This window comes from Chanos chanos, chromosome 5, assembly GCF_902362185.1.
Source record: "Chanos chanos chromosome 5, fChaCha1.1, whole genome shotgun sequence".
In the NCBI taxonomy this organism is placed as follows: Eukaryota; Metazoa; Chordata; class Actinopteri; order Gonorynchiformes; family Chanidae; genus Chanos; species Chanos chanos.
Genome location: NC_044499.1, coordinates 44,620,907 through 44,648,833, shown reverse-complemented (window position 1 = coordinate 44,648,833; position 27,927 = coordinate 44,620,907). Strand labels below are relative to the sequence as shown.

The 27,927-nt window shown below is 40.7% G+C and overlaps 1 protein-coding gene across 1 annotated transcript in view; it reads left to right on the top strand.

Moving 5' to 3' along the window:
• The window catches only part of ank3b (ankyrin 3b), a 65,420-nt gene that overhangs the window by 35,955 nt on the left and 1,538 nt on the right, over positions 1-27,927 (top strand). Inside the window, exons 18-41 of the mRNA XM_030774339.1 lie at positions 562-759; positions 1,074-1,172; positions 1,788-1,886; positions 1,988-2,086; positions 2,595-2,690; positions 3,132-3,204; positions 3,352-3,411; positions 6,545-6,668; positions 7,972-7,983; positions 9,179-9,281; positions 9,892-9,936; positions 10,462-10,568; positions 11,012-11,044; positions 12,285-12,509; positions 14,625-14,779; positions 14,874-15,085; positions 15,450-15,657; positions 16,660-16,756; positions 16,858-17,086; positions 17,329-17,454; positions 17,762-17,884; positions 18,295-18,321; positions 19,098-19,179; positions 20,309-26,272. Of these exons, the coding sequence (XP_030630199.1) occupies positions 562-759; positions 1,074-1,172; positions 1,788-1,886; positions 1,988-2,086; positions 2,595-2,690; positions 3,132-3,204; positions 3,352-3,411; positions 6,545-6,668; positions 7,972-7,983; positions 9,179-9,281; positions 9,892-9,936; positions 10,462-10,568; positions 11,012-11,044; positions 12,285-12,509; positions 14,625-14,779; positions 14,874-15,085; positions 15,450-15,657; positions 16,660-16,756; positions 16,858-17,086; positions 17,329-17,454; positions 17,762-17,884; positions 18,295-18,321; positions 19,098-19,179; positions 20,309-26,272 (8,596 nt within the window). The remainder of the gene's footprint in view (positions 1-561; positions 760-1,073; positions 1,173-1,787; positions 1,887-1,987; positions 2,087-2,594; positions 2,691-3,131; positions 3,205-3,351; positions 3,412-6,544; positions 6,669-7,971; positions 7,984-9,178; positions 9,282-9,891; positions 9,937-10,461; positions 10,569-11,011; positions 11,045-12,284; positions 12,510-14,624; positions 14,780-14,873; positions 15,086-15,449; positions 15,658-16,659; positions 16,757-16,857; positions 17,087-17,328; positions 17,455-17,761; positions 17,885-18,294; positions 18,322-19,097; positions 19,180-20,308; positions 26,273-27,927) is intronic.

Below are 27,927 nucleotides of genomic sequence, written 5' to 3'. Positions count from 1 at the left end.
TTAGAGTGATATCATGACTAGTTGGCCCTTCCCTCAACTGTCATGTAGAAAATTTGATTGTTTTCTCTGGTTTTTCTAAACCCGAGATTCACTCTTCTCCTCTCTTTTTCTGAGTCTGAGCCATCGTCTGACACTCGTTTTGGTTTTTTACCAGTGTGCGCTGTGGTGTTGTTGCTATATTGGAAATATCATAAATCTAGGGAATGTGGCAGGGGTGGTTTGGCTGTGGGTGGCTTTGAGTCACCCTGCAAGGAAACATGGTCAATGCCTTTTACAGCTGTGCTTTCTTCTTGCCTCTAAGGCAGAAACATTAACTGACTGAACGAAAAGTGATGTTGAGTGGAAACAGCTTTTATTTTTGCTTATGGCCAAATAGCCGTAGGATTTATTCAACATTTTGTTTGTTTACTGCAATCCCCAACCATAGCATCCCAATAGCTTTTTGTACATAACAACTGTATGCGGGTATACCTGTATTAGCTTTTCAATCAAGTCTACCTCCAGACTAAGCCTTTCAAATGTCTAGCATAACGTTAAGTAGCTCTTTTATTCCTCTTATAGAATGGTTACACTCCTCTGCATATTGCTGCCAAGAAGAACCAGATGGAAATTGCCACCACCCTGCTGGAGTATGGTGCTGATACTAACGCTGTCACACGTCAGGGAATTGGAGCTCTGCATCTAGCAGCCCAGGAGGGCAACGTGGATATTGTCACCCTGCTGTTGGCAAGGGATGCTTCTATCAACCTGTCCAACAAGGTTTGAAAATGGAAAATGTACACTATAATAATGACCGATAATTGTCAGCTTCTTCTGAATTACTACGTCAGGGACTTTGACAAAGGTCACCGACATCATACTGACAAAGCAAAGGAGCTTTCACCTTGTTTAATCTCAGAAAAACTGCTGTCATGAAGCTCTGTTTGAGTAACAGAACATCACAATGAATGTATGAATAGCTATTCATGTACCTTGAATGCATTGTTCTTTTTATGACGGATTGCTGTTTGTGAGTCACTCATAAGAGACTGGGTTAATTCATCGTTGGACAATGCTATGGTCCTCTGTTTCAGAGTGGACTGACCCCTCTTCATTTAGCAGCCCAGGAGGATAAAGTCAACGTGGCCGAGGTGCTAGTCAACCACGGAGCCACTGTGGATCCTGAGACCAAGGTACAGGAGGCATATCAGTGCCTTTGTTCTTAAAACATCCACAACTTATTCTTAAATCTCAAGACTTAAAGGTTCTATGACCTATAAATGGCAGTTTTTCAAACTGTAACACAGAGATACACAGACAAAAAACCAAACAACCAAACAAAAATGCTCCCACAGTGTCTGGTCAGTCCTCTCATGCCCCCCAGCTGACCACTCATGTGGAACCTACTGCCGGTCAAGGTCACTCAGTATAACACAGCTCTTAATGTGAGACTGACGGAGCCTGACGACAGACACCGAGATCAATATTGCAATAGACAAACTACATAACACATTCAGAATAGTCTGAAACAATAGCATTAGAGAGAAACACAAATTGTATGATAAAGACAAGCCCAAAATGCCTTTACTGGTACCTCTGAGGACACATAACATATATACAGAATGTTTGTTGTGGAAGATAAGGCTCGCAGAAAAATATTTAGACCTCTTTCCTGCAGCAAAAGAACAGTAATGTAAGCAACGTAAAACGACCTAAAATATTTATGCTCTCAAGCAGTTATAGCAGTGAAGGGAAAACTGGGTGAAAAATACCATGGACTTTCTCTCTCTCTCTCTCTCTCTTAATAGATGGGATACACTCCACTGCATGTAGCCTGTCACTACGGAAACGTAAAGATGGTGAACTTCCTCTTAAAGCATCAAGCAAAAGTCAATGCTAAAACGAAGGTAATGCGCAACTGTATTCCCTGAGTATATTTTGTATTTACATGTATATAGGTCTTGCTTCATTTAGCATTGTCTGTTAACACTCTCCTGTCTCCCTGCAGAATGGATATACACCACTCCATCAGGCAGCACAGCAAGGCCACACCCACATCGTTAATGTACTGCTACAATATGGAGCCTCACCCAATGAGCTAACTGTGGTGAGTGAGTGTGTGTGTGTGTGTGTGTTAAGAAAAAATAATGTTAAACACTCACCTTAAACTCTCTCCTAAGCATCCTCTTGTACAGCCTTCCATAAACAAGCACATTTAGAAAACTGGCCTAATAAAAGAACACATTTGCTATTTGTGTATCATCATACCCTCAATTCAAATTTAGGTATTTCATATGTCAGTCTCTAGCTTTGTTTATAATTAGTGCAATGTCACATTTGTACATCTTTGAGGCTTTATGAATCAAACTGAAATCACCTTTAGCAAATACACGGTTTATTTTCTCAGGATTTCACTCTAGTTTTGAACTCTCCAAATCATCATGCAGGACAGACCACTCACGGAGAGGACACCACCACCACAAAATCTATATGTGGATAATTAAAGAGACTAGATCTAGATTATGTAGCCAAAAATAAGACAGTGAAAATTGAACTGAGAATCATTTCAAGAGTATTGGGCTTCTGAGTGACTCGTCATTTTTTTTTTCCTACAGAACGGAAACACTGCCCTGTCCATTGCCAGGCGTCTAGGCTATATCTCTGTTGTGGACACACTCAAGGTTGTGACTGAGGAAACACTGACCACTCTGGTGAGACTCCTCTACAAACCTCTATTTTCAGGATGCTGAAGGTGACATGTCATTTGTATTTAATCATGAAATGCATGTTCGACGGGAACCTGGCAGAACTTATTCAAAGTAGTGCAATGGTTTCCCACCAGGACAACTATTCCCTGTGCTTCACAAGTTGGACAACTAGGGGCTAATTGAGTTGCAGAGATTTTGTAATAATTGTAATAAGTGTTTTTATTATAAGAGCTTTTAAACAGGACTGTAAATCCTGGATCACTGAAGTAGCCCTTAACTATAAGAGATGCCCTCTTAGCTGTTTGGCAATGAGGAGCACCATAGAATTAAGGAGCTCATTTTGCAAGCATAGCCACTCAAGAACAGTACGCACGTTGAGCAAAGCCATTTGACTTGTTTGTTTGTGTTTGTGTGTGTGTGTGTGCGTGTTTTTCCCCTCTTCAGACGGTCACTGAGAAGCATAAAATGAATGTACCGGAAACAATGAACGAGGTCCTCGACATGTCAGATGATGATGGTAGGTGTTTGCGCTTCTATTACCTGTTCTATGTACATTTATTCAATGCATTCTGTTTATTTAAAAAAAACGCCATTTATTTTGTTTCTTTCATAACCTGCATTCTTCTTTTTTTTATTTCTAACACTTTTTATTTAAATTACACAGTTCGTAAAGCCAATGTACCAGAAATGCTCAGTGAAGAATATATATCAGATGTTGATGAAGGTACTTTGTGTTCCCTTTTTTTCCCCCTTTGCTCCTCTGCAAATCTTGCTTTTTTTTTCCCTCCCCACTGTTTCCAAACTAACCAAATTTCTTCAATCACTGTCTTGCCTTTTGTTCTCGTGGGTCCTTTTTTTTTCGCTTGGGTATCCATAGAATATGGCTTTTGTTCTGGTTGCTAGGCACGCTACTGAATATTGAATCCTCGAATATGCTAATATCTCTCTCTGCTTTGCGTGTTTATGTCTAATCTTCCATATGGTATTCCTCAAGAAACTGTACTTGACTCGATTGTCATTTCACGCACGTAAGCACACAGTAAACATGGTCTCAATAACTTAAGTGTCTTTTTGTCAGGAGCGCCGAACCACGCTTTTCAAAGTTTGGTGTGTTTACAAGAAGCAACAGCGTTTGTGGGGTTACCATAGCTTCAAACCTATTTTGTATTGAAGCAGAGTTTGATCTTTTTCAAGAAAAGTCACAGTGATTTACCAAAAGAAGAGACACTTGAATAACTGAGCTGATTCAATTGTTTAGAGCCAAAGTACCCTAAAAGCTTAACTATAGCGCTCTGTTTATGTTACACTAGTGCTTTTGTAACATATACATTCACCTATGTTGATACACTTAAAAACAGTGCTGGATTTGAAATCCACAACTGGCATACTGTGCAGTCTTTAAATCTGTTTTTTGGAGTAATTCTGTGATATTTACTGCTAAGCACAGACTGACTGGTGATGTAGGGCATGCTATACTGTTACCCTGAGTGGAGTGGACAAGCTGGTGTGCTGTTACTGTAAACTGACTCTCCTGCATACTCCGAGATTCCTGTGACTTAACAGAGATGGCTTCACATTACGCATTACACATGTCGATGCAACGAATGTGCAGTCACGTGAACAAACTTTTTTTTTTTTTTTTTTTTTAAACATCGCAACACAATTTATACAGTTTTACTAGTAACTGAAACGCATCGCAAGTTCCTCTCTAAAGTCGAGGGGTCTTGATTTCATTTTCGATTCAACTGATGGAAAGTAACAAATGCAGTTCATGAAGCTAATGAATGTGAGCAGCTGCATGTGAATGGGGTATGTTGGTGCTCCAGATTGACTCTCTCTCTCTCTCTCTCTCTCTCTCTCTCTCTGTCACTCCAAACCATAGCAAGGCGTTTTATTCCCAGAAACGGAAAGCAATCCAATTGAGTGAGAGCCACAGTGTCCCTCCTACCACACTGTTAGTTGGCAGCACTGTTATTCCTTTAATACTGGGCTCCCTTAAGTCTCCTTAGAATATCCTTAACAGATGCTACCAAATATACAGGGTATTATAGAAGTGTGACCTCATGTGAGAATAAAGCATAACTTCAACAAGTGTTAACAGATTACGTGAACCACTGAAGCACAGTATTTCCAGATTTAGGCTCTTGTAGCTAAACCTGGATCTTCTCTCTGTGTTTAAGAAAAGGTCAGGTATCAGGTGCTTGCTTGTCTCTGCCCGTGTTCATCTCTTCCCACATATGGGTCTGTTTATTCTTTAGCCTTGAGAAGGACCCTTTTGTTGTGTGTCTCTTGGAGAGAGTCGGATTACAGAGCACACCTAAGAATCAGCACCATTAACATAGAAATAAGTTCCCCCTCCCCTTTCTATTGTGTCCCTCCCCAGCTGGGTCAGAGGGCCTGTTGAGCATGGGACACAGTAAAAAAAAAAAAAAAAAAAAAGCTAATCAGAGTGTGTTTTGTGGAGCTGCCTAAAGTATTACCTCAGTCCTGTCGTGACCTCACACGACTCAGGCTTATGCCACTCCTGAGCTAGTTTGAACTTTTGTCAGCAGCTGAGAGGAATGTGTGTGTGTGTGTGTGTGTCTGTGTGTCCGTGTGTGTACGTGTATGTGTGATCGATATAGCACAAGGAGCTGACAGTCTCAGGTGAATCGGGCAGCAACACACAGGAGACATGATCACGCCAGCACTCTGTTTGTGTGCCATTGTGGATTTTGACAACTAAAGGAGAGATTTGCTCATGGACTCAGGATTAAGAGGCAAGGTTTGAAAACCTACTGGAAAACTGAAGAGAAACTCCACTCAAAGTCAGACATGGCTGCTAAGCTCTGTAAGAATTCCAAATTTCTGAGACAGCGACTATTCCTGACTTGGAAATGCTCACGGTGTCCTGTGCTCTGGATGAATGTACTAATATGATGGTCTTAGCGGCAGTGCAAGAAGGCAGGGCAGCCAAGGCGGGAGAAAGTTGATCTATTTGTGTGTGCGTGTCTGATGTGTGTGTGTGTGTGTGTACGTGTGTATCATGCACTGAGAAGCGTTCACTCGCTCTGAAAGATTCTGCTGACTGTCGGTCTTGTGGCCGAAAAGAGAGACTGTTCGACGGACTTTTTTTTTTTTTGCATGGAGTGCAGGAATGGACTTCTTGAGTGGAAATTGTTTTAAAAGGAATGCAAGTAGGTTAGGACGGTGAAAAGTATTTGTGGCTTTAGCGGCACTTGTTTCTGGGGGAGGGGTTGCCCTGGCAATGAACAGCAGGGGCTGGGGAAATTCTGCTTTGTCGCTGCTGGAATGCTATTTTCCCCCCAATCTGTCTCTCTCTCTCTCTCTCTCTCTCTCTCTCTCTCTCTTAGTGTCTCTCCCCATCTCTCTACTGCGCTGTCTGTCTGGCTCTATCTGTACTGTGCTTTTTAACGTCTGCTATTTTTTAACCCCTTGTTGCATTCAGATCCCAGTATGCCTTCTATGCGCATTACTTAATGTTTGTGTTTAGTCTTTTCCATAATGTTGAATCAAAAAATACTTGACTTTTGCTAGACCTGCAGTGCACATTGTATCTGAATATTGAAAAGATCTGATGTATTTCATATTTATTTGATCGGATGTTAAATCCCAAGTTCATTCTATGCTGCTCACTCTGTCTAGTGTATGTGTAGGCTTTGGCTGTGTTGTGTCACACTGTGGGAAATGTGCCAGGGACAGTGGTGGGAATGGAGGAAGTTCTGGAGGGGTGACTTTAGATTCCATTGATTTATTTTCAGTAGTTCATGCCATTGGCTGTCAGAGTATTGGAGTAGTGGTTCAGGGTGAAGCCTCTCCTCTCGTAGCTTTTGGATAACTGGAGTTTTGCATGCTAGGTGAGGATGCCATGACGGGAGGGACGGATAAGTACCTCGGCCCTCAAGACCTGCGGGAATTAGGAGACGACTCACTCCCACAGGAGGGTTACGTAGGCTTTAGCACCGGAGCCCGGTCAGCAAGGTAACGTAACCTTTCCACACGCATGCACGGGCACACACACACACACACACATATGCATAATGCACTGATGATCTTGTTCATGACAAACGATCAAGACATTTATTTTAACCATTTACAGTAAACAGCCCTAACACTCTTCATTTGATGTTGTAATGCAGATTCTTCCAAAAAAAAGATTTTTAACTTGAGAAAAATGAAGCTTATGGAACTGACTGAAGGCTATATCTGTTAGAACCTTAACCCTCTGTAAATCAATCAATGACTGATAAGTGACAAAAGCAGTCATGTTAACAGCCCTTGTAAAAATACCGTGATTGTCTTTGCTCTTATAACATTTTGAGAACTTGTAGTCTGAAGGTCAGAAGCTGGACACAGAGAAACTATACACAACAGCATTTCTAATTTTAAATCTTGGTGTGGTTTGATTGACATTATCATAAAATCATCATGACATAAAGCCCTAGTTCCTGCTCACTGTCTTATCTGTTGTCTGCTCTGCTGGTGTTTACAGTGTGTGTGCGTGTGTGTGTGCGTGTGTGTGTGTGTGAGAGAGAGAGAGAGAGAGAGAGAGAGAGATGCCTGTTACAGTTTCGTGGTTCAGTAATGTGTGCTGTTGAAAGAGAAGGTCACATAGTGGCTAATGTTTAACCTACATGTCGCTAGCTAGAGGGGATTTTCCCTCCACCATGAAGAAAGTTTGACAATGTCCAATAATTTGGAGGGGTGTATTGAATATTCAAGCTCTGCACATTTGTGCTTGATAACAGGAAATTGGAACCATGATCAATTTCATCGCCTCAAGCTGCTGTGACAGAGAATGCACTCAACTCATGTTTATGAGTGTCACTTCATCGATATTTTTATCGATGTGCTCTGTAATTGCTTCAAAGACATATGATAAGCATTATGTCTAAATGAACATTATGTCAGAATCAGATTCTGTTTGATTTGGATACTTGGGGCGATGATTGCACTATATTTCGTCCTGTTCGATGCTGAATAGCTCTCTGTTTTTGTTTTTGTATTCTCTCTTCTCAGCATCTGTCAAATTCTGCTTGCATTGTATTCTCTGAGATCACACTCATATGATCCACTCTGCAGTCCCTCTGACCAGGGCTTTTCTGGATGTGAAGCAATAGGACGCAGAGTTGTGTCTCAGAGCATAGGCCCAATGCAAATGCAGAACACCAGATCCGTAGTCATTCACCCATTGCATTTCAGCTTACTTTCTCTCTCTCTCTTTGATTAGTTGCGTTCAATATCTTCTCTTTTCCTTTTTTCCCATTTTAAATTCTTACCGTAGCCCTAAAGTCAGGTAAGAGGGCATGACTCACAAATGGATTGAAATATTTATGTCGCGCCCCTACCCCTCCCCGCCCTCCCCCCTTTCAGTTATTACATTGTCTTGTAATGTGCTTCGTGTGTGTTGCAGTTCATTTGATGGGATTTATTTTATTTTATTTTTTATGTGGAGAGGGTGCTTATGAGTATTCAACGTCTGCTTTTTGATGTGTGACTTTGAGGTCCTTTTTTTTTTTTGTTACTCCCGTCAGTTGATTGTGTCTTGGTTTCTGTTTGGATTTGTAAATTTCATTGTGATTTTGCTGTCGTGCTCGATCGGTTTAGCTTGAGCTAACGCTGCTAGTGCTAAGTGTGAGCGTACTAGACCTTGCATTTGTTTTACTTGTTTGTTGTTTTGAAGCAGTCCCCTTAATGTAGCTTCCAGGGATTCATTGAATTATGAGGCAGTGAACGGCTATGAACCAGTGGGAGGTTTTATTCATGTTTATATTTATTTCTGCCTTGTGATAATAACAAATTCGCAGTCGTCAGTACACTTGCGAACAGATGGTGTGTTGACAGACAACACAGTGAGAATTTACAATGTTCATTAAAATGAGAATTCCTTTGTAATATTGGTTGCCATGGCACACAGCGCTAGGAGAAAACCACACATACATCAGTCTTGTGGAACGCTCCAGGTTTTTATTTTCATGGGAGGCCCAACCTTCCCCCTGCTGCAAATAGAAATCTAAGTTTGGACACTTTGAAATTCAGCGATACATAAGCACCACGTGTTCGTCCTTGCAAATGTTTGAAATTTTTTCAATTACTCTTCATATCTGAAGAAAGAGAACTTTGTGTAGTCATCCTCACAGCTCAACTCGAGCCCAGCTATCACATATATTACACCTATGTTATTTTCTGTTGTCAGGGTTTTTTTTTTATTATTATTATTATTGTTATCATTTATATGTAGAATGCCAGTCACCTTGCCTAGTTCACAGTAAACCCAGTTCATATACATATCCATATTTTGCCTCCATCTTTCCGTGGACACCACCCACCATTATAATCAATCTTTTGTGTACTTGTGCTCTGTTTTTCAATTGTGCACCTGTTCCCTGGAAGTTGCATGCAGTAATTTGTTTTTTTGTTTTGTTTTGTTTTGTTTTCTGTGCATCTCATTATCACTCCCCGTACTGTGTGGTAAATTGTAAATACAACAGCCTCCGCTCCTTCAGTTCGGATAGGTCCAACACTCTCAACAGGAGTTCTTTCACACGGGACAGTATGATGATCGAGGAGATCCTGGCTCCCAGCAAGGACACGGTATGTCCACCAATTCCTCTGTCTCTGTCTCTGTCTGTCTCTGTCTCCATACACACACACACACACACACACACACTTAAAGAACTGAATGTGCTTTAGCTGCTGTTCACTTCTGCTAAATAATTCAGCTCATTACCACTACTGAGGGATTTTCTTTTCTTGCCTCATTAAAATGCTTCGCCCCAAAAAAAGAAACGGCTCTTACTCTCACTCTTAGCACGTTGCAAAATATAATTCACATAATCTAAGAACAAAATAGAATTCACATAATCTAAGAACAATTGTTGTGAGTTTCGAATTAATCCAGTTTGTCGCTTGTGTCATAATAGTGTGACATAGTTCAAAGAGAGTGTTGCCAGCAGTCGGTAGTTTAATTCACAACCTGTCGGAGATGCTATCTTGTTCTTTGTATGCAGCATTTCTTATTTACATATAATGGTTTCTATACTGAAGTGTGAATTGATGACCTACCTACTACAGCCAATGTGTGTGATCAGGGTGTCAGCAAATTCCTATCAGTCAGTACATGGGGAGAGCTGTGTGTACTGAGCTCATTTACCAGATTTGTGGAGTGATTAAAAGATTTGTTTCTTCTCTTCAAATGCTTCAGGGTGTCTGTAAAGAAATGCCCTTCATTGTTGATCCTCATAATAAGGTATATAATGCAGTAAAAACACTGCATTGTGCTTCAATCCACAGTACAGATGCAGGCAAACACAAGCTTTGCTTCAAATGCATTTGTGTTCCAGTTATTTGAACTCTCATCACATTGTAGCGAGGCACTTTTTTCATTTCATTTACACTTGGCTGTGTATAATCTAAATTATTTTTTGCTTGATTTTTTTTTTTTTTTTCTTTTTGGGTTGTTTTTGTCTCATGCCCAACACTCCCGTCCCAAGTAATTATTTGGAAACACTGAAAGGTCAAATGCATGTTTTATTGCAAATCCTTTTGTTATCATACACAAAACGATGTGATAACTGCGTGGTTTAGTGGCATTGCTCAGTCCCACAGTGGTTTCTCAGAGTTTACAGGAGTAATGTAAACCCTTTGAGAGTGCTGTCTGACTGTTTTACTTAGGTTCATCACAGCACCAAACACAGCAGTTGGAGACGGTCCTTTTTGTGTTGTTAAGTGCTAATCTTAATGCGTACACCCTCTCCTCTCCTCTCTCCCTCAGCACCTGGCCGCAGCCAGGGAGTTTGACACGGACTCTCTTAGACGCTACAGCTGGGCAGCCGACACGCTCGACAACGTCAACTTGGTCTCCAGCCCCGTTCATTCAGGGTACAAAACTTTTTGCTAAATTTATGGGTTTACGGGTATGTCTATAGGGGATAACGAAAGAGAGAGAGAGAGAAAAAAAAAAGTGTCTATGCGTTTGCGGTTCAGAAGATCTGCGCTTACTCACTTGTTTCTAACAGTTAACCTTATGCTATACTATTAAAAATTTACAGTTGTTTTAAGTTTTTGTTGTTGTTGTTGTATTTTACCTCGGTCAAAAGCCACGCCGCTCTTTATATTCCTTTGTTTGTCAAGCTGTTTTCTTTTTTCCCTCCAGTTTCCTGCTGTTATTTATGCTCTCCTCTCCCTTCTCTACTTTGATCTGTTCCCTGTTCTAGCTCTTCTTTTTAACAGGCAAATAGTCGCATTTTCTTTGGTCTTAATCCTAATGATGATGCTCTTTTGCCTCCACCATTTTGTTTTGTTTTTTTTTGTTGTTGTTGCAGCTTTTCCTCCCCACTCCCTCAGTATGACTCCAGGTGATAATTATGTCATGTGATCACAATTTTTCTCTCTTTGCTTGTTTCATTTGTGTTCTCCTTCACCAACAGTTAAAGTCATTATGCGTGTAGCTATGCTCAGGTCGAGGTCATGCTCACACATATCGGCAGGCTACATGTTGGCGTATTGAAACTGTATTCTGAGAGTGTGACTTGTGTATACTGGAAACATGTCCACCTGCAAACACCAATACGATTTAATAGTTTGCACTGTCATAGACATCCTGGTGACACTTTACTTCATGAGAGTGAAGTTAGAGCACATAAAACTGGTGTAATCCATAATTCTCTCAATGCCAGTCACTAATGCCATTGTCAGCAACTGTATAGAAGTCCAGTAAAGTAACTCTTATGTTATCCTGGTCGCAATAGGTCACATTAACGTGATAAATTAATTGGCTCACGGGTGTGCAGTTGCTGACATTTGTATATTAAGTTCAAATTCTGTGTCCCTTATGAATAAAAAGCTCTAATTTAAAACCCTTATACTAAAGTGTCACCCACATCACTAATGTCACAGTATACATTTCTGAAGCATATTCACCCCCTTGAACTTCATATTCAGATAAATAATAAGGTTTACAAAAAAAATAAGGCAAATTTGATAAACTCAGGTGAGTTTTCCATCTTAATCTGTTTCCATGTTGGAGCTACAGGTTTTATATTAGACATCACTGTACTCAAACTTGTTAAGTTTAGTTTTTAAGGGACTCCTTTGCCGTACACCAGAGTCTATACAATCTTCTTAGTCACCTTTAACCTCACACTTGACTTTAATAAAGCACGGTCTGAGTTTGGACATTTTTCTATTTGAGACTATTGATTCATTTTTCAATAACCTTACAAATATGTCTAATCTTGATGATTTACTTCTGTGGGAGCACTCTATCTTGGCAGCGTTTTTGAGAAATATATTTGGCCCGTCATCTCTCTAAACATGGACGGTCATGATAGACCATTGATTTTGGCAAACAGTAAAAACAGATTCTGGTGAGTCATGCTGATGTCAAAGCCCTGTGAAATGGAATAAACTGCCAGGGCAGAGAGCTCCCAACTTCATCTCTACTTCACCCTTCCTGTTTTTCTTCTGACTACTCTTTAAGTGTGAGTTTTTAATATCACAGCATGGGAAGCATTGTCACTGATAACCATTGAGAGATAGAGTCTCTCTCTTTTATCAGCTCTCCTTACTAGACTTGACCTTCTTCTTTGCCAACAGATTTCTGGTCAGTTTCATGGTGGATGCTCGTGGTGGTTCCATGAGGGGCAGCCGCCACAATGGCATGCGCATTATCATCCCGCCTCGCAAATGCACTGCACCCACGCGCATCACCTGCCGCCTGGTCAAGAGGCACAAATTGGCATCACCTCCCCCTATGGTGGAAGGAGAAGGCCTGGCCAGCAGACTGGTGGAAGTGGGCCCTGCTGGTGCTCAGTTCTTGGGGTAGGTGCTCATTTTTTCCCATGGCCATCTTTGTTTCCTGCTTTTTTCCCCTTCATTTTCATGGAAATCATCTCTGTTTAGTTGTGTCTAATGGTTGAAAGTTTGAGACAAAACAGCTTTTTCCACCATTGTTGTCATTCCAGCATCAAAATCCAACACTAACACTGCACTGTAGGCAAAACCTCTATGTTAGTAGCTCATTTACTCTATGCCTCAGTTCTTGATGTTTGAATCCTGCAGGTAGTTGTCATTGACCAATTAAATCCTCTAATTTTCAAATCAGCAGTTCCATCTCTGCTCAGCTGTAGAGTCCTAAATGTATACTTACAGGACTGGTTCACTGAGGTTTGATGAGAAGAACGTTACTTAGAAAGTAAAACTTAGAAGTCAAAGAAAGTGGAGCATCCTGCAGGAATGACAGTTTGTTTTTTTTATTCCTCCCTTTTGCTCCTCTTATTGCTGCATGGATGTTATTCAGTAAACTTCACCTTCCCAGAAATCTCCCACCTCTTAGTGACGGAGAAAGCACTGTTAGCCGAATCCTGCAGCTTGGGCCTCGAGGAACAAAATTTATTGGGTAGGAGCGTATGTGTAGAAAAAAACACAAGGTTCTCAGTATTAATTTTGACCACTGATTTTTTTTTTTGTTACTGGTACCATTATCGTTTTCAGTTAAATCTTTCTTCGTGAAGCTTTCAGATGACTTGGGAGTCACTGAAAGTTGTTCATGTTGGCTGTCTTGGCTAATTAGTCTGCGCTTAGTTAGCATGATCTGCAAGCATTCTGCTGCTCTGAAATGACTGCTGCTTTATCTCGGCATTCCACCTGTTCACTTATCCATGTGGGGGATGGTTTCATTTGCTCATAATTAGACAAGGTATCAGTACTGTTTATAAGTTAAATTAATTCAATGGACCAAGATGGATCGCTGTATATTCAAACGTGAATGAATCAGTTAAGGTTCTACATGCGCCGTTTGCTTCTAAAAATCTCCCTGTAGTTGCTGAACAGCCCAGTTGTACTACACCCTATGGACTTTGCAGTTCCCTGAAAAAATATTTGCTGTCCACTGGATGTAGGGGTGACTGTGAGATAACACACATGCAAATAGTCTTAACCACCAAAACCCTGTTTCTCCATAAACTGCAATTTATTGTTTTGTTCCCAGTGCTGGTCTTAAGCTTCAAGCATTCCAAATTTCGCCACTGCATTTTTAAAACCACAGTGTACAGTTAGTTGTTTGTCTGGTACCTTCTCTCTGTTGAGTTGTTTACATTAACATTCATCTTTGTTTTATGTTTGTAATGTAAATGAGGAATGTCATACTTAGTCTATGTAGACTCTATTATGTTGTCTCAAATGACAAAGTCTAAGCGAGTCTGGGTGTTAAATGAGAAAGATGACTTCTGAAATATAAAGTCCTCATAAGAAAGGCTATCTATTTTTGTCGCTTAACTTCTCAGAATGCACAGTGTATTACTTGTAGGATAACCATTCTATCAGCCAACATCAGTCTGTTTGTAAAGTTTTCATTTCATTTTGGGGAAAAAAGCGTGGGTCAACTGGAACTTGTATTCAGTTCAGCTTTGTGGGATTGCAAGCCCATTTGAGACTCTCACTGTATTCATTTGCATCCCTCTTAAAATTTAAGTATAGGGGGTATACTTTATGTAAAGAGCTCAACGGAATAGTGCTTGGTAAAAAAAAAAAAAAAAAAAAAATAGATGTAGATATATAGATAGATATCTATAGACATAGATATATACACACACAACGCTAAATGGACGAAGCAGTTTTTGAGACAAAGACCTTAATTTCTGTGTGAGGATGAATGTTACAGTACGTCAGTACACAGTCTACAGTACAGTAGACCTTGTGGCTACTTCTCGCTCATCAAATATAAGTAACTAATCAAGTTTAGGCACTGTTCAGATGATTTTTGCCAAGTTGCCCCTCTTTTGTTCTCTTGAAGTATACCCCCATTGTGACCAGGTTCATCGATCACTTATTTAAGTCTTCCTCTCCAGTGTTTGTCTCCATTGCTACGGTATGGCATTTTAAATTCTAGCTGGGGTTGTATCATGCACATTTCAAAGCCTATGGTGTTCTTTTCAGCCCTGTGATTGTGGAGATCCCCCATTTTGGCTCTATGAGAGGGAAGGAGCGAGAACTGATCATACTGAGGAGTGAGAATGGTGAGGCATGGAAGGAGCATCAGTATGACTGCAGAACTGAAGATCTCAATGAACTCCTCAATGGCATGGACGAAGGTGGGACACTGGACTAGAACGCATTTTCAGACACCTTGTTTCTCTTTATAAAAATAATGAACAGTAAATACTATAATATTTTCTGTCTTTGCAGAATTAGACAGTGTGGTTGACCTGGAGAGAAAACGCATATGTCGCATCATCACCAAGGATTTCCCACAGTACTTTGCGGTGGTGTCACGGATCAAGCAAGAGAGTAATCAGATGGGTCCTGAAGGTGGAGTTCTGTCCAGCATGACTGTGCCCCTGGTTCAGGCCTCTTTCCCTGAGGGGGCACTGACCAAAAAGATTAGAGTTGGACTGCAGGTTTGTAGACCTCAAGGCCTGGTCAGTCTGGTCCTTTGTATTATCTCTGCCCATTCAGGTGTAAGGAGACATACCTCCACAACTATATTAAATGTTTGATTAGAAAAAGATGAGCTGGTACTGTTTGTTTTATGTCTTAAGTACTCATGATAAGCATAAAGAGTCACAGCTTTCAGACTACAAGAGATATACACACATAGAGTATTATGTACATGTGATGCATATTATACTGCATTCTGATTTATGGTGGCTTACTTATAAGGATGTGAATGTACAAAGTGCCTTGAAGGACATCACACTTTGAAATGTTTCTGGAGATGGTTATACTGAAACCATTGTAAACTCCATTACTAATATCAACCAGGCCCAACCCGTTCCAGATGAGACTGTGAAGAAGATCCTGGGGAATAGAGCCACCTTCAGTCCCATTGTGACAGTGGAACCACGCAGGAGGAAGTTCCATAAGCCTATCACGATGACTATCCCCGTGCCTCCACTCTCAGGGGAGGGCATAACCAATGGTTACAAAGGAGACTCCACCCCTTGCCTTCGTCTTCTCTGCAGCATCACAGGCAAGTACATATGCTATGTACTTGCAAGCACATAGCTATGAAATAATTATACTCATGGTTTATTCTGTATACTACATTAAATAACAGACTAGGACACTCATGCTGTAAATTAAGCAAATAAGTTACTATGGCAATAAGTAAATAAGTAACTGAGTGCAACAGTAAATAAACAAACAAACACACTGAAATTACTGTTTTCAGTGACTCTTTTCACCATTTTTGGGTAAAAATAAACTAAGCGCAAAAAGACAGGGTGTGCTGTTGATTAATGGACATTTATTAATGTGTAAAGAAAGGAAGAAAAAAAGAATTTTAAAATATCTGGCAGGCTGGTAGTAGAGTGACCAGTGTACTGCCCTTAATCAACAGTGGAAAGTCTTTCACAAATATTTTCACTGAGACAAAGAAAAATAAAAAAAAAGCAATTGACTGCTTGCAGAAACCTGCAAATGCTCTTGGGTATGTCATGAGGAACATGTTGAAACAAACACTTAACAAATGCTTCAAGCAACTTCTGCAAGCAATTCTACAACTTTTTTATGTGCCATTTAATTAGTGGAAGGACTGCAGTTTTCACCTGTAACTGATTTTACAGCTATGTACTTTTTAATGGTACTTTATTGGAAACTCTGTCACTAGAAGTTTACTTCCTAGAAAAGACTTTAGAGGTTTAGCATTTGTAAAATAAAGGAGAAAATCTGAAACTGCCAGTGCACCCTATGTAACTTTACACATTCTCAACTGATATATCAACAAATACTAAAATACTACAACTAATCTGTCACTTCAAAAGACATACATTTTAAGGCCAAACATTTACAGATACATTTTACCACTACAACAAAAGAAGAAAAGATTTCACAGTTAAATTGGAAGATCAGCACAAATTGTTCTCATAATCTGTCATGTATTAATGTTACTGCCAAGGATTTTGGCCCTTATGTTGCGTAGCTTTATTAAACTGATGTCTACAGCACATGCCAATTGGTTATATTCCATCAGGTGGTACATCTCCTGCACAGTGGGAAGATATCACTGGTACTACTCCTCTCACCTTCATCAATGACTGTGTCTCCTTCACAACCAACGTGTCGGCCAGGCAAGATTGCATTGATTGCATTGATTAACGTACTTAGTTACTTAGAATGCATCTTGAAATTCAGCACTTCAACACCTTGTGCATTATTCTGGTGTTCACAGATTCTGGCTTGCGGACTGCCACCAGATTCCTGAGACTGTGGGTTTGGCTACACAGCTGTACAGGGAACTCATCTGTGTGCCATACATGGCTAAGTTTGTTGTGTTTGCCAAAATGAACGACCCAGTCGAGTCCCACTTGCGGTGCTTCTGTATGACAGATGACAAAGTTGACAAGACACTGGAGCAGCAAGAGAACTTTGAAGAGGTTGCCAGAAGCAAAGACATTGAGGTACATTATTTGAACTCATGTATTTATTTTTCATACTTTGGAAACAGAGGCATTGAAATGATTTTCACTCAACACATTCTTGCGAGAGTCTTGCCGTTACTCATACACATTCACTAATGTAATTTTGGGTCATAAAATCTGAGACTGACAAATCTGGTGTCATAAAAGATACAGTAAACTTAATGTACAATTCATTGAATCCAGTATTGGGTTTCTTTAGATATGATTTGCTGTTTTTACAGGTTCTGGAAGGGAAACCCATCTATGTGGACTGCTATGGCAATTTGGCACCTCTGACCAAAGCTGGGCAGCAGCTAGTTTTTACATTTTATGCTTTTAAAGAAAACCGACTCCCATTTTGTGTGAAGGTAATGTAATGCACTATTTGTCCATGATTTTCTTTGGATATACATTCTTGCATAGTAATTACATATAGTCTCTTCATTATTACTAAAACACAGCACCAGTAATCCTTGCTTCAATTCTGTTTAATCCTGAGACAGCAAAAGTTCAAGCAGGTCCCCCTTTTCAGGTGGATCACTGGACAATAGGGCATCACACCCGATCATTTTTTTCTTAAAATGCTGTCTCATCCAGATTAGAAACATTGTTTTCACATTGATACACAGAGCAATAGTGTCAATACATTAGAATTTGTGATTTGTAACTTAATAGGTCAGAGACACTAGCCAAGAACCTTGTGGCCGACTGTCATTCCTCAGAGAGTCCAAAACCTCTAAAGGTCTTCCACAGACTGCTGTCTGTAATCTAAACATCACACTGCCAGCACTGAAAAAGGTAAGTCACTGTGTCTGTGATCATCTGTGTCTTACCATATCATCCTCATTCTCAGGAAAGATAGAGGAGTGTTTTCAGAGTAAAGGGTGAAACTTGGCTGAGACTGCCTGAGTGTGTCTTTTATCTGTTTTGAACTTCTTTCTAGTTGTTGTCGTTGTGGCCGCTTCCTACTGAATCAGACTTTTGATTTTGCTTTGGCTGAAGATGCACAGGCATTGTGCTTTCCCAGTAGCATACTCTGTGGTTGCCTATCTGTGCCTTTATTTTGGGCTTTTGTGTTTCTTTGCTATGGCTTTGCGGTGGCTTTTCTCAGTGTTCTGTCAATCGCTTTTTTCACATCCTGATGTTTCTTTCCCCCGCCGTCCATTGCGTTATTCCCTTGTTTCTGCAATGCTTCTTGGAACCAAAAGGATATGGATTCAGATGCAGATGAAGAGGTAATATTCCTGTCCCCTCATTTCCATGTTGTTTGCTGTTGCTTTAGCTGCTTTAGTCCTGGGTTCAGGTCTGTGATTCCATATATTATGTACTTATGTAGCCTTCCATAGGATTGTGGTATTCTGATGGGTAACTTTGCACTGGCTTTATTACACATATGTTCACACAGATGCTGCATGAAACTGGCAAAAGATGAGAGTTTTTTATTTACGTACCTATGCCTTTTGCTTTTTTACCCTGTCAAGAATTTAGCGTGAGATCATAGCGTAGTTGAGGGAATTTTATCTGTTAACTAAATATTCCAAAACAACTAAAAACTTTGATATCATTTAGAAAAAGCACATGTTTACAGTAATTTATCATATAAAATAAGTCATATGTTATTTTAAAAATGCATATAGATGCCTTACTGTATGACCTAAACCTACCCATTAGTGTTCCTAGGTTTTCTACAGCACCCAAAAAGTCAGTAAAGGAAATTAATTCAACATTGATTAATTTTGTAAAACTTACTCTTTTTTCCATTAATCAACAACTTTGTAACTGTATCTCCAGTCATATTACACAAGCATGCGCAATCATACAGATGAATGATTCCTCAGATGCGGGTCGACGATACAGAGTCACTGAATTACTTGTGCTGCCCTTTTCATTTCGGGCTACAGTTAGAGAATTATTAAAATTGGAATATTAAAGCCTAAAATAAATGGAGGTGTTAGGCACACCGAGATCATTCAGGCAGAATTTATAGGAATTTCTGTTGTTGTTGTTGCAGACTGAAAAGCCAGAACGACGTCATACCTTTGCATCCCTAGCCTTACGTAAGCGATACAGCTATCTGACTGAGCCTGCAACGAGTGAGTGTGACACTTTCACTAACATTTATGCTTATTCTTGAGACAGATAATATTTGACTCAGTGACTAAAGCTGATATTTCACTTATTCTGACCCAAGTACATTTCATTATGAATGCATAAATATAAATGTTATTTCCTGTTTATTCGTAACATACATGACTGAGTCCACATGCCTGTTTCCAATGTATTTTATTACCTTGCATGTTTTATTGTGATTTAAGTTGCTGTGCTGTGCTTGCCCACGTTGTATGGTATTTTTTTATCTGTTGATTACGCCCCCCCCCCCCCCCACCAAAAATTTGACGTAAATCCATGATATTTTACTTTGATTGACCTATGTAACAATTCACATGTGATATCAAAGTAAAGATGTTCCTCCTCTTTTGTTTGTTCCTCTCTTTAGTAAAGTCTTGCTCCTTTTGGCTTTGTGATCGTGCGAAGTTTTTGTTTATTTTTTTATTTGATGAAGAATGCATGGAAGGTCGCAAGCAGACTTTCTGTCAGGTGCTCACACAGTTTGCACTTAATTGCCTGTCACCAGGGGTTCAGTCCTGCATGATGCGCAGAGATATTATGGACTTAAAACCTAGTCCCAGGGCCTGCGTTTTTCCATAATATATTTTGCTTTAGCACAGGAATATGAAGGCTTTTGTAGTCTCTACTTCTGTTTTTTTTCTCCCTAGAAGTTCCAAATTGGTTAATGAAACTGTTTTTTCAAACAGATAAAAGGCACTTTAGCAAAATTGAGATAGCCAGAGACAGTGAAATGTAGCACATCTAAAGTCAAAAGAGAAACGTCTTCTGTTATTCAGTGTTCTGTGCATATGTCTTGTCATTTTTTTTTTTTTTTTTACTTTTGTTGGCCATTGTCTTAGACATTGTGTTGCTGTGTATGCTTTATCGGGCTTCAGTTATGTTCATGAACTTTTTGTGGACCATGGATCACAATGGATCATCTTTATTTTCGCAACATCGTCATCATCACATTCCAGTTCATAACCTCACGAAACTATTGTTCTTCCCTCTTTGATACTACAACCATCACTGACCAATTTTTTCCCTTTGGTCTCTCTGTTTCTCAACCATTTTTGTTGATTTTATGTTGGATTTTCATTTGCTTATTCAAAGAAACAGTTGAGCGAAGTACAACAAGAACACTGCCTGCTGGTTACGCTCACAAACCTGTCTTTTCAACAAGATCTTACCAGGCATGGTCGGCTGCTCCTATTACCGTCCCTGGCCAAGCAAAGTGTGGACTGGGTTCCCTCTCCAGCTCATCTTCCAACACGCCATCTGCTTCGCCATTAAAATCAGTGTGGTCAATATCCTCTGCTTCCCCTATCAAGTCCACCATGGGAGCCTCAAATGCATCCTCTGTTAAGTCAGTTAGTGACATCGCATCACCCATTAGAACTTACAGAACTGTGTCATCTCCCATAAAGACTGTAGTTCACCAAACTCAATACCCTCTTCCAGTCTCTGCCAATCTCATGTCTTCACCTGGTAAAACTAGTACCGATCCTCTGTCAGTGAAGGGACTTGCTGAGACGCTGTCTTCGAGAGCTACCTCTGTCCTTCCTTCAGTGTCTGTATTGGATAGAACCTCCATCACAACGACTCTGTCTGAATCTCAGAAGTCAACAATGAATATGTACAATTCAGCTTTGCCCTTCAAATCAATCTTAAGCTCATCGGGCGCTGCAGTATCCTCCTCTGTTAAAACAATACCAAACATCTCCACAGTCAAAACTACTGCAGACAGCACTGCAGCATCTATGGGACAGTATCTGTCATCCTTTACATCTCCAGCTAAGTCTATTTCATCTGCTGACACAGCCTTGCTAAATGGTGCAGTCTCACAGATCAGACATCCTTCATCGTCCTCCTTAACATCCCGTATGCTCTCAGGAGTTACCTGCAGCTTGCAAGACAGAATTCAAGCTACAACACAAGCTGCCACTACCAGTGTTAGTGCGGCCATTGATGAGGCTGAAAAAGCCTTTAACACCTGCTCTGCCTCAAGCTATGGCACTTTGAAATCCATGGCTTCACCTTTAAGATCAAATGCATCTAGTTCAGTTTATGCCTCTTTCAGATCTCCATCTTCCCCACACACCCCAGTATCATCCAGTACCATGACTGTGCCAGTGTTCTCCCTTGTAAGTGTTCTCCCTGAGTCCCAAGTGAAAAAATCACCAGAAAAAGTGACAACTACCGCTCAAACGCATACCCCAACACCTTCTGTCCCCAAATCAAAGTTATCAATGAAATCCCACCTCTTCATTTCTCCTGCAACCCTCAAAGCAGCCACTGCTTCCTCACTATCTTCCAACCAAGAGATACTGAGGGATGTAGCAGATATGAAGGAAGATCTGATAAGAATGACAGCCATTCTACAAACTGACTCCAGTTCAACACCTAAAACTTTCCAGTCTCATGCCTCCAAAGAAGCCAAAATGGAGGATGAGGAACCTTTCAGTCTAGTTGAAAAAGTGAAGGAAGATCTTGTAAAAGTTAGTGAGATACTCACAAAGGATGTGTTGAGTGAGGTAAAAGCCTTGACTAAAGAGAAGAGCACTGAAGAAGACTGGGAAGAATTCTCCAAAGATGAGATTGAGGAAGCTCAACAAAGTGCTTTGAGATATTATCCCAGTTTTGAGCAAACCCTACCAGTTAGGCCACAGTCAGTACCAGACAAAGATCTTGGTTTAGCTAAGGTGGTTGACTACTTGATGAATGACATTGATGCTAGCTCCCTCTCAAAAATGGATGATGTAAAGGGTAAATATGATGAAATGAAAAAAGAGGGAGAGGAAAAACAGAAGCGTGTGATCAAGCCTGAACATAAGCTCAAAATGCCACCCCAAGGTATGCGCACCTCTGCCTCAGAGAAAGACTTATGCAGACTAGCTGATCCCTCTATTGGGACGGATGCGATTTTGGAATCCCCTGAGGATTTTTCTCATGATCAAGATAAGAGCCCTCTCTCAGATAGTGGTTTTGAAACCAGAAGTGAAAAGACTCCTTCAGCCCCTCAAAGTGCAGAGAGCACAGGGCCCAAATCTCTCTTTACAGATGTGCCCATACCACCTGTCATAACAGAGACCAGAACAGAGGTTGTACACGTTATCAGGAGCTATGAACATCCTGAGGAGGTCTGTGAACCTATTATGGATGACGCAGCATCTTTGCACCCACCTGCATGCATAGACCCGGAGCCAGCAGTTGGCTCTATCAAAGATAAAGTAAAAGCCTTCCAGATGAAAGTTAACTCAGAGGAAGACTCTCTTATGACCAAAAGTATGCGCCTCAAAGAAGAAACCCACATAACCACCACAACACGGATGGTTTACCACAAGCCACCCTTAAAAGACGGTGGCTCTGAGAGGATTGAAGAAACCATGTCAGTGCGAGACATAATGAAAGCATTCCAGTCAGGAAGGGACCCGTCAAAAGAATTAGCCGGTTTATTTGAGCACAAGGCAGGCCAAGATTCTATTAAAGGAGATGAACTATCTCCAAGATTCCTTGAAAAAGATACAAAATCCAAGCCAAAAGTTGAAAGAATAATTGAGGTTCACATAGAAAAGGGAAACACCACTGAACCAACAGAGGTCATCATCAGAGAGACAAAGAAACACCCAGAATTTATTTGCAAGGGTGACCGTGGACTTAGGGAACTTTCTGATAGGTTAGAAAGTGATTTTGAAATGGTTCAAGAAGAGGAGGAGCTTACTGCTGAAGAATCGCTGCCATCCTACTTAGAAACTTCCAGAGTGAATACACCTGTCTCTCAGGAAGAAGACAGTAGACCCAGTTCTGCTCAGCTCATCACTGATGATTCATATAAGGCATTTAAGCTTCTGAGCCAACATTCTATTGAGTATCATGATGATGAGTTATCAGAGCTAAGGGGGGAATCTTACAGGTTTGCTGAGAAAATGCTGCTCTCAGAGAAACTGGACATATCACACTCTGATAATGAAGACTCATTTGCAGAACAGGCACATGGTTTAACCTCAGAAATGCAAGGAACAGAGGGCTTTTATGGAGAAAAAGTACACGGGTCCAGGAAAGAGTCCAGTTTCAGATCAGCAAAGGATGCAACAGACAAATCAGGTAAATTTTTTCAGCAGGATAATCAGCATGACAAACTGACAGTATTGCATTACACCACAGAGCCTGGTAGCCCCAAACATGCAGTGTGGATGCGATTTACCCAAGATAGGCAGGATAAAAATAGAGAGAAGCTTTTATATGAAGACCGTGTGGATCAAACTGTGAAGGAGGCAGAAGAAAAACTAAGCGAAGTCTCGCAATTTTTCCGTGATAAAACAGAAAAGCTGAATGATGAGCTACAGTCCCCTGAGAAAAAGCCCCACACAAGGGATTCAATGGAGACACATTCGGTGCCAAGCTCATTGTGTAGCAGCCCAGAAAAAACAAAACATAAGAGTGATGTTAATGCTGAGGAATGGAGCAAGGGTAGGCAAAAACTGTTTGGCAGCACAAATGAAAGGCGAAGTGCTAGTTTGCCAAACAGTCCTGAGAGACACGTATTGTCACATTTGAATGAAGACAAATCAAAACAGGGAAATACTGTTCCAAAGTCAAAGACAGGTGGGACCTCTCCACCAGTCCAGGTGAAGACCTCCAGGGTGAGTTCTGTGAAGCTGAAATTTGAAACAGAGGCACAAAAGCAAGACAAGAACATACCAACTGGACAATCAAAACCACCCGTCAGAAAGCTTCAGGAGAGTAAATTACCTGTGTATCAGTTCTTTGCTGGATCAAAGACTGGCAAAGCTGATTCCAAAGAAGAAGTGAAACCTAGTAATAAAGGTTCAGAAACTGATAAAAACATAAGAACAACTGAAATAAGTTCTTACAGCACTAAGTTTGGAGTGTCTGCCAGCACCCAAGGACAATTAATTGAAGAATTATCGACTAAAACCACAGACAATGGCATAGCTCCATCAGGCACTGATAAGGAAAAACATGTACAAGTTGGGCTTCCCCCCCGTAATGGCAGCAGTGAAGTTGAGAGGGATCAAATTTGTACCTCTAATGACTTTCAGAGTCCAGCTTCTGGAGATACAAGTGAACAACAACATTTAAAATCTGGACCTTCCTCAGTGGAAATGATATCAACCACTGCTGTGAAAAAGGTTGCGTCTGACTTGCCTCCATCTAAGGACTACAGAGAAAGTAATGATGTGCAGATGAGGACGGTCAAAAAGAAGACAGAATCCCAGATCCCTGTCCGAACAATGTCTAATCTCCCAGACATGGATCAGTCAAAGAAAACTAAGCCAGACACATTTGTTAAACCATCTGAAAAGAGCACATCACATCTACCTACCCTGGCCAAAACCAGAATTCAGGGTCGCTCAGAAATGTCTAGGAATGAGACTTTAACAAAATCTCAAGACTCATTAGAATCTAGCATACTGAGAGATTCAGTGCCCTCAAATCTCAAAGAATCTAGCCCAGTTGAAAAAATATCTGCTGTTACAACTAGAGAAAGTTTCAAAGGTTTAAAAACTTTACCAGTTTATATAAGTGTACAAGTAGGAAAACAAGCTGACAAAGAGTCAGCAGGGGGGCAAAATGGATCTTCCAAAAAGACCATCAGTTCAGAGAGCAGAACAATATACACAGTAAAACAGAAACAGCCCACATCCCCCCAAGGTAGCCCTGATGATGACACTCTAGAACAGGTATCTTTCATTGACAGCTCAGGAAAAAGTCCAATGACCCCTGAAACACCTAGCTCTGAGGAGGTTAGCTATGATCTCACCTCTAAAACTCCTGATTCTTTCATGGGGTTCATGCCAACCAACCCAAGCCCAATTCCAGAGGTCTCGGAGGAGTCAGAGGAAGAAGAGCAAGGCAAAGTATCTGTCAAGGAAGCATCATTAGAGAGGCCAGAAGTTGTCGATGCTAAACTAAGAAATGGCAACCATGACACTGGACAGACATTGAAAGATAAACGAATTCCTTACATAGAATTTCCTCCTCCACCGCCCTTGGACGCAGACTCATCTCAGCCTGAGAAAAAAGGCTCAAGTCCCTCATCAGAAGCTGAAACTGATATGATGGAGGTCAACCTCCAGGAGGAACATGATAAACACCTTCGTGCTGAACCCATAATCAGAGTCCAGCCTCCATCCCCTGTGCCTCCTGGGGCTAATGAGAGTGATTCTAGTGAGGATGAGTCAATCTTTCAACCTATCCCTGTGAAGAAATATACCTTTAAGATCCCAGAGGAACAAGATGAAAAAGAACCCAAACTAAAAAAACATGATAAGAATGGCAATAACAAAGAACCTGGCACAGGGAAAGATGATTATGATTGTGAGCAAAATGGGAATGATCAATCCATAACAGATTGCTCCATAGCAACAACTGCTGAGTTTTCTCATGATACAGATGCCACAGAGATTGATTCTCTTGATGGTTATGATTTTCAGGATGAGGATGACGGTTTGAATGAACAGGAGTTAAAACCATTTGGATTTTCCAGCGAAAACAGAAAAGACATTTGGGCCTCAGAGAGTATGCTGAAGCCAAGCGATCGGTCTTTTAGCCAGACTAAACTTGAAGTAATCGAAGAGGAATTACTTCCAGAAGAGGACAAAATCACAAAAACAAAGCATGACTCATTTGATAAAAAATCTGAAGATGGAAAATTAAATGGAAAAGAGAAAACAAAGTCTGCAAGAGAAGGACTTTCAGATACCTACTTTAGTTATAAACTAGAAGAAGAATTTCACACCCCTTTTAAAACTGTTGCAACCAAGGGCTTGGACTTTGATCCTTGGTCAAGCAAAGGAGGGGACGAAGAAGTAATTGATGCTAGAATACAAGAGGATGAGCCCAAGCCATTTGGGCTAGCTGCAGACGACAAGTCTCAGACAACAACCCCTGACACAACCCCTGCTAGAACTCCAACTGATGAAAGCACACCAACTAGTGAACCGAACCCTTTCCCTTTCCACGAAGGGAAGATGTTTGAGATGACGCGCAGTGGTGCAATTGACATGAGCAAGCGGGATTTTGTCGAAGAGAGGCTGCAGTTTTTTCAGATTGGTGAGCATAACTGTGGAGGGAAGTCAGGGGACAAAAGGGAAGGGGTCAGAAAACCAGTTGAAGTATCATCACAACAACAGAGAGTAGACACAGATCAGTTTAAGATGGAGGACACTACATCAGTTTCATACAATATCATTCAGATCTGCAATGATCGTTCAGTTATGCCATTTCGTGATAACATTATGGAGCCACCCTCATATTTGGAAGTCAGCTCTAATTTATGTTCCTCATTTAAGATAGGAGTCAAAGCATCCAGTGGTGAGAAAAAAGTTCTTGATTGTTTGGATGGCAGTAGTTCTATATCTAAACCATCTGGAATTCAACAGCAAATGAAACCAGAATCAGTATCAGAGAGTCAGTGTTGCCAGATGAAAGATTCTTCAAAGGGAGAACAGACACATAGTCTCCAAACAGAGAAGAACATTCACAAACATAACCTAAGGGCTTCAAACACAGGGTCTGATTGCATTCAGTGCAGCAGTGTAATGCTTAATCTTTCATCACCTGAACCCACCACACATCATATGAGCACATCTCAGATAGTTAAAAGAGATGAAACTCAAAGTGAGGAACTTTCAAATAATCAATGTAAAATCATTAAAGCAAAACAGCAAAAATCTAGGTTACCAGTAAGAGCCTCAAACTCATCAAAATACAGTCAAAATGTTGTGTTAAGTTCACAGAAACTAAAACAGGATGTTAAACCTATGTTCAGGACAAGATTTGATCCCTTCCCAAATACACAACCCAGATCTAGAATCCCAGTAAGAGACTTGAAAAGACACACAATCAGCACTTTCTCATCACAGAAAAAGAGTGGCAACACACTAGTAACAGGGAAAGGTAAAACAAGGCCGATACCAACTAAGTTACCAATTTCACCAGTTAGGTATCGATCAAGAACCAATCCTGTTAGCAGTGCAGTTTGTAAGACAGGAAAAGAGCGATTACAAGGTGTTTGTAAAAGCTCTGTTGCAAAGGGTGTTAGTAACAAAACAGTGAAGCTTGTGGACTGCCTTTCCAATGAAGAGAAAAAAATGCAGGCAGATGATGATGAAGACAGCAGCACATCAAGGAACACCACGTTGTCAGAAGCATCCCAGCCCTCCCATACATCCAGGTCTGCTAGAGATGTGAGAGCAGAGGTTGAGCAGGCCGGCAGTGAAAGGAGGAGGAGAAGGAGTAGAAGGACTGTTGGGAGTGGAGGGAGTCAGGTTGCTGGGCCCTTAGGGGCCCCCTGCGTGGAGATCAAGCCTAGTTTGTAAAATTTTCCACTTGTTGATCGTATAGTTGCATGAGCCGTTGTGATTGCCTGTGGCGTGACCTAAATTTAGCTGTCATTTCTGTCATTCTGTCATTTCTCTCTTTGTGTACTGTCTTTGATTAAGATTCTTATCTCCTTCTATAAGTTACTCAGTTTTACTGTAGCATGCTAGTATGACTGAAGAGTCAATGTTCTATGGGTCTCTTGCCCCTGTGAAGTGCTACCGATTCTAAACTATTTTCTGTACAGTCAAGAATTGCAGTATATTGTTTAAGTCCATGCAAAAACGCAATCCAACCACAGCACTCAGGTTGCCCGCATGTGTAGTTTCATTTTACACTGTGACTCCACATTTGGCCCTGTACTGTAGCTATAGAGACATCTGAAT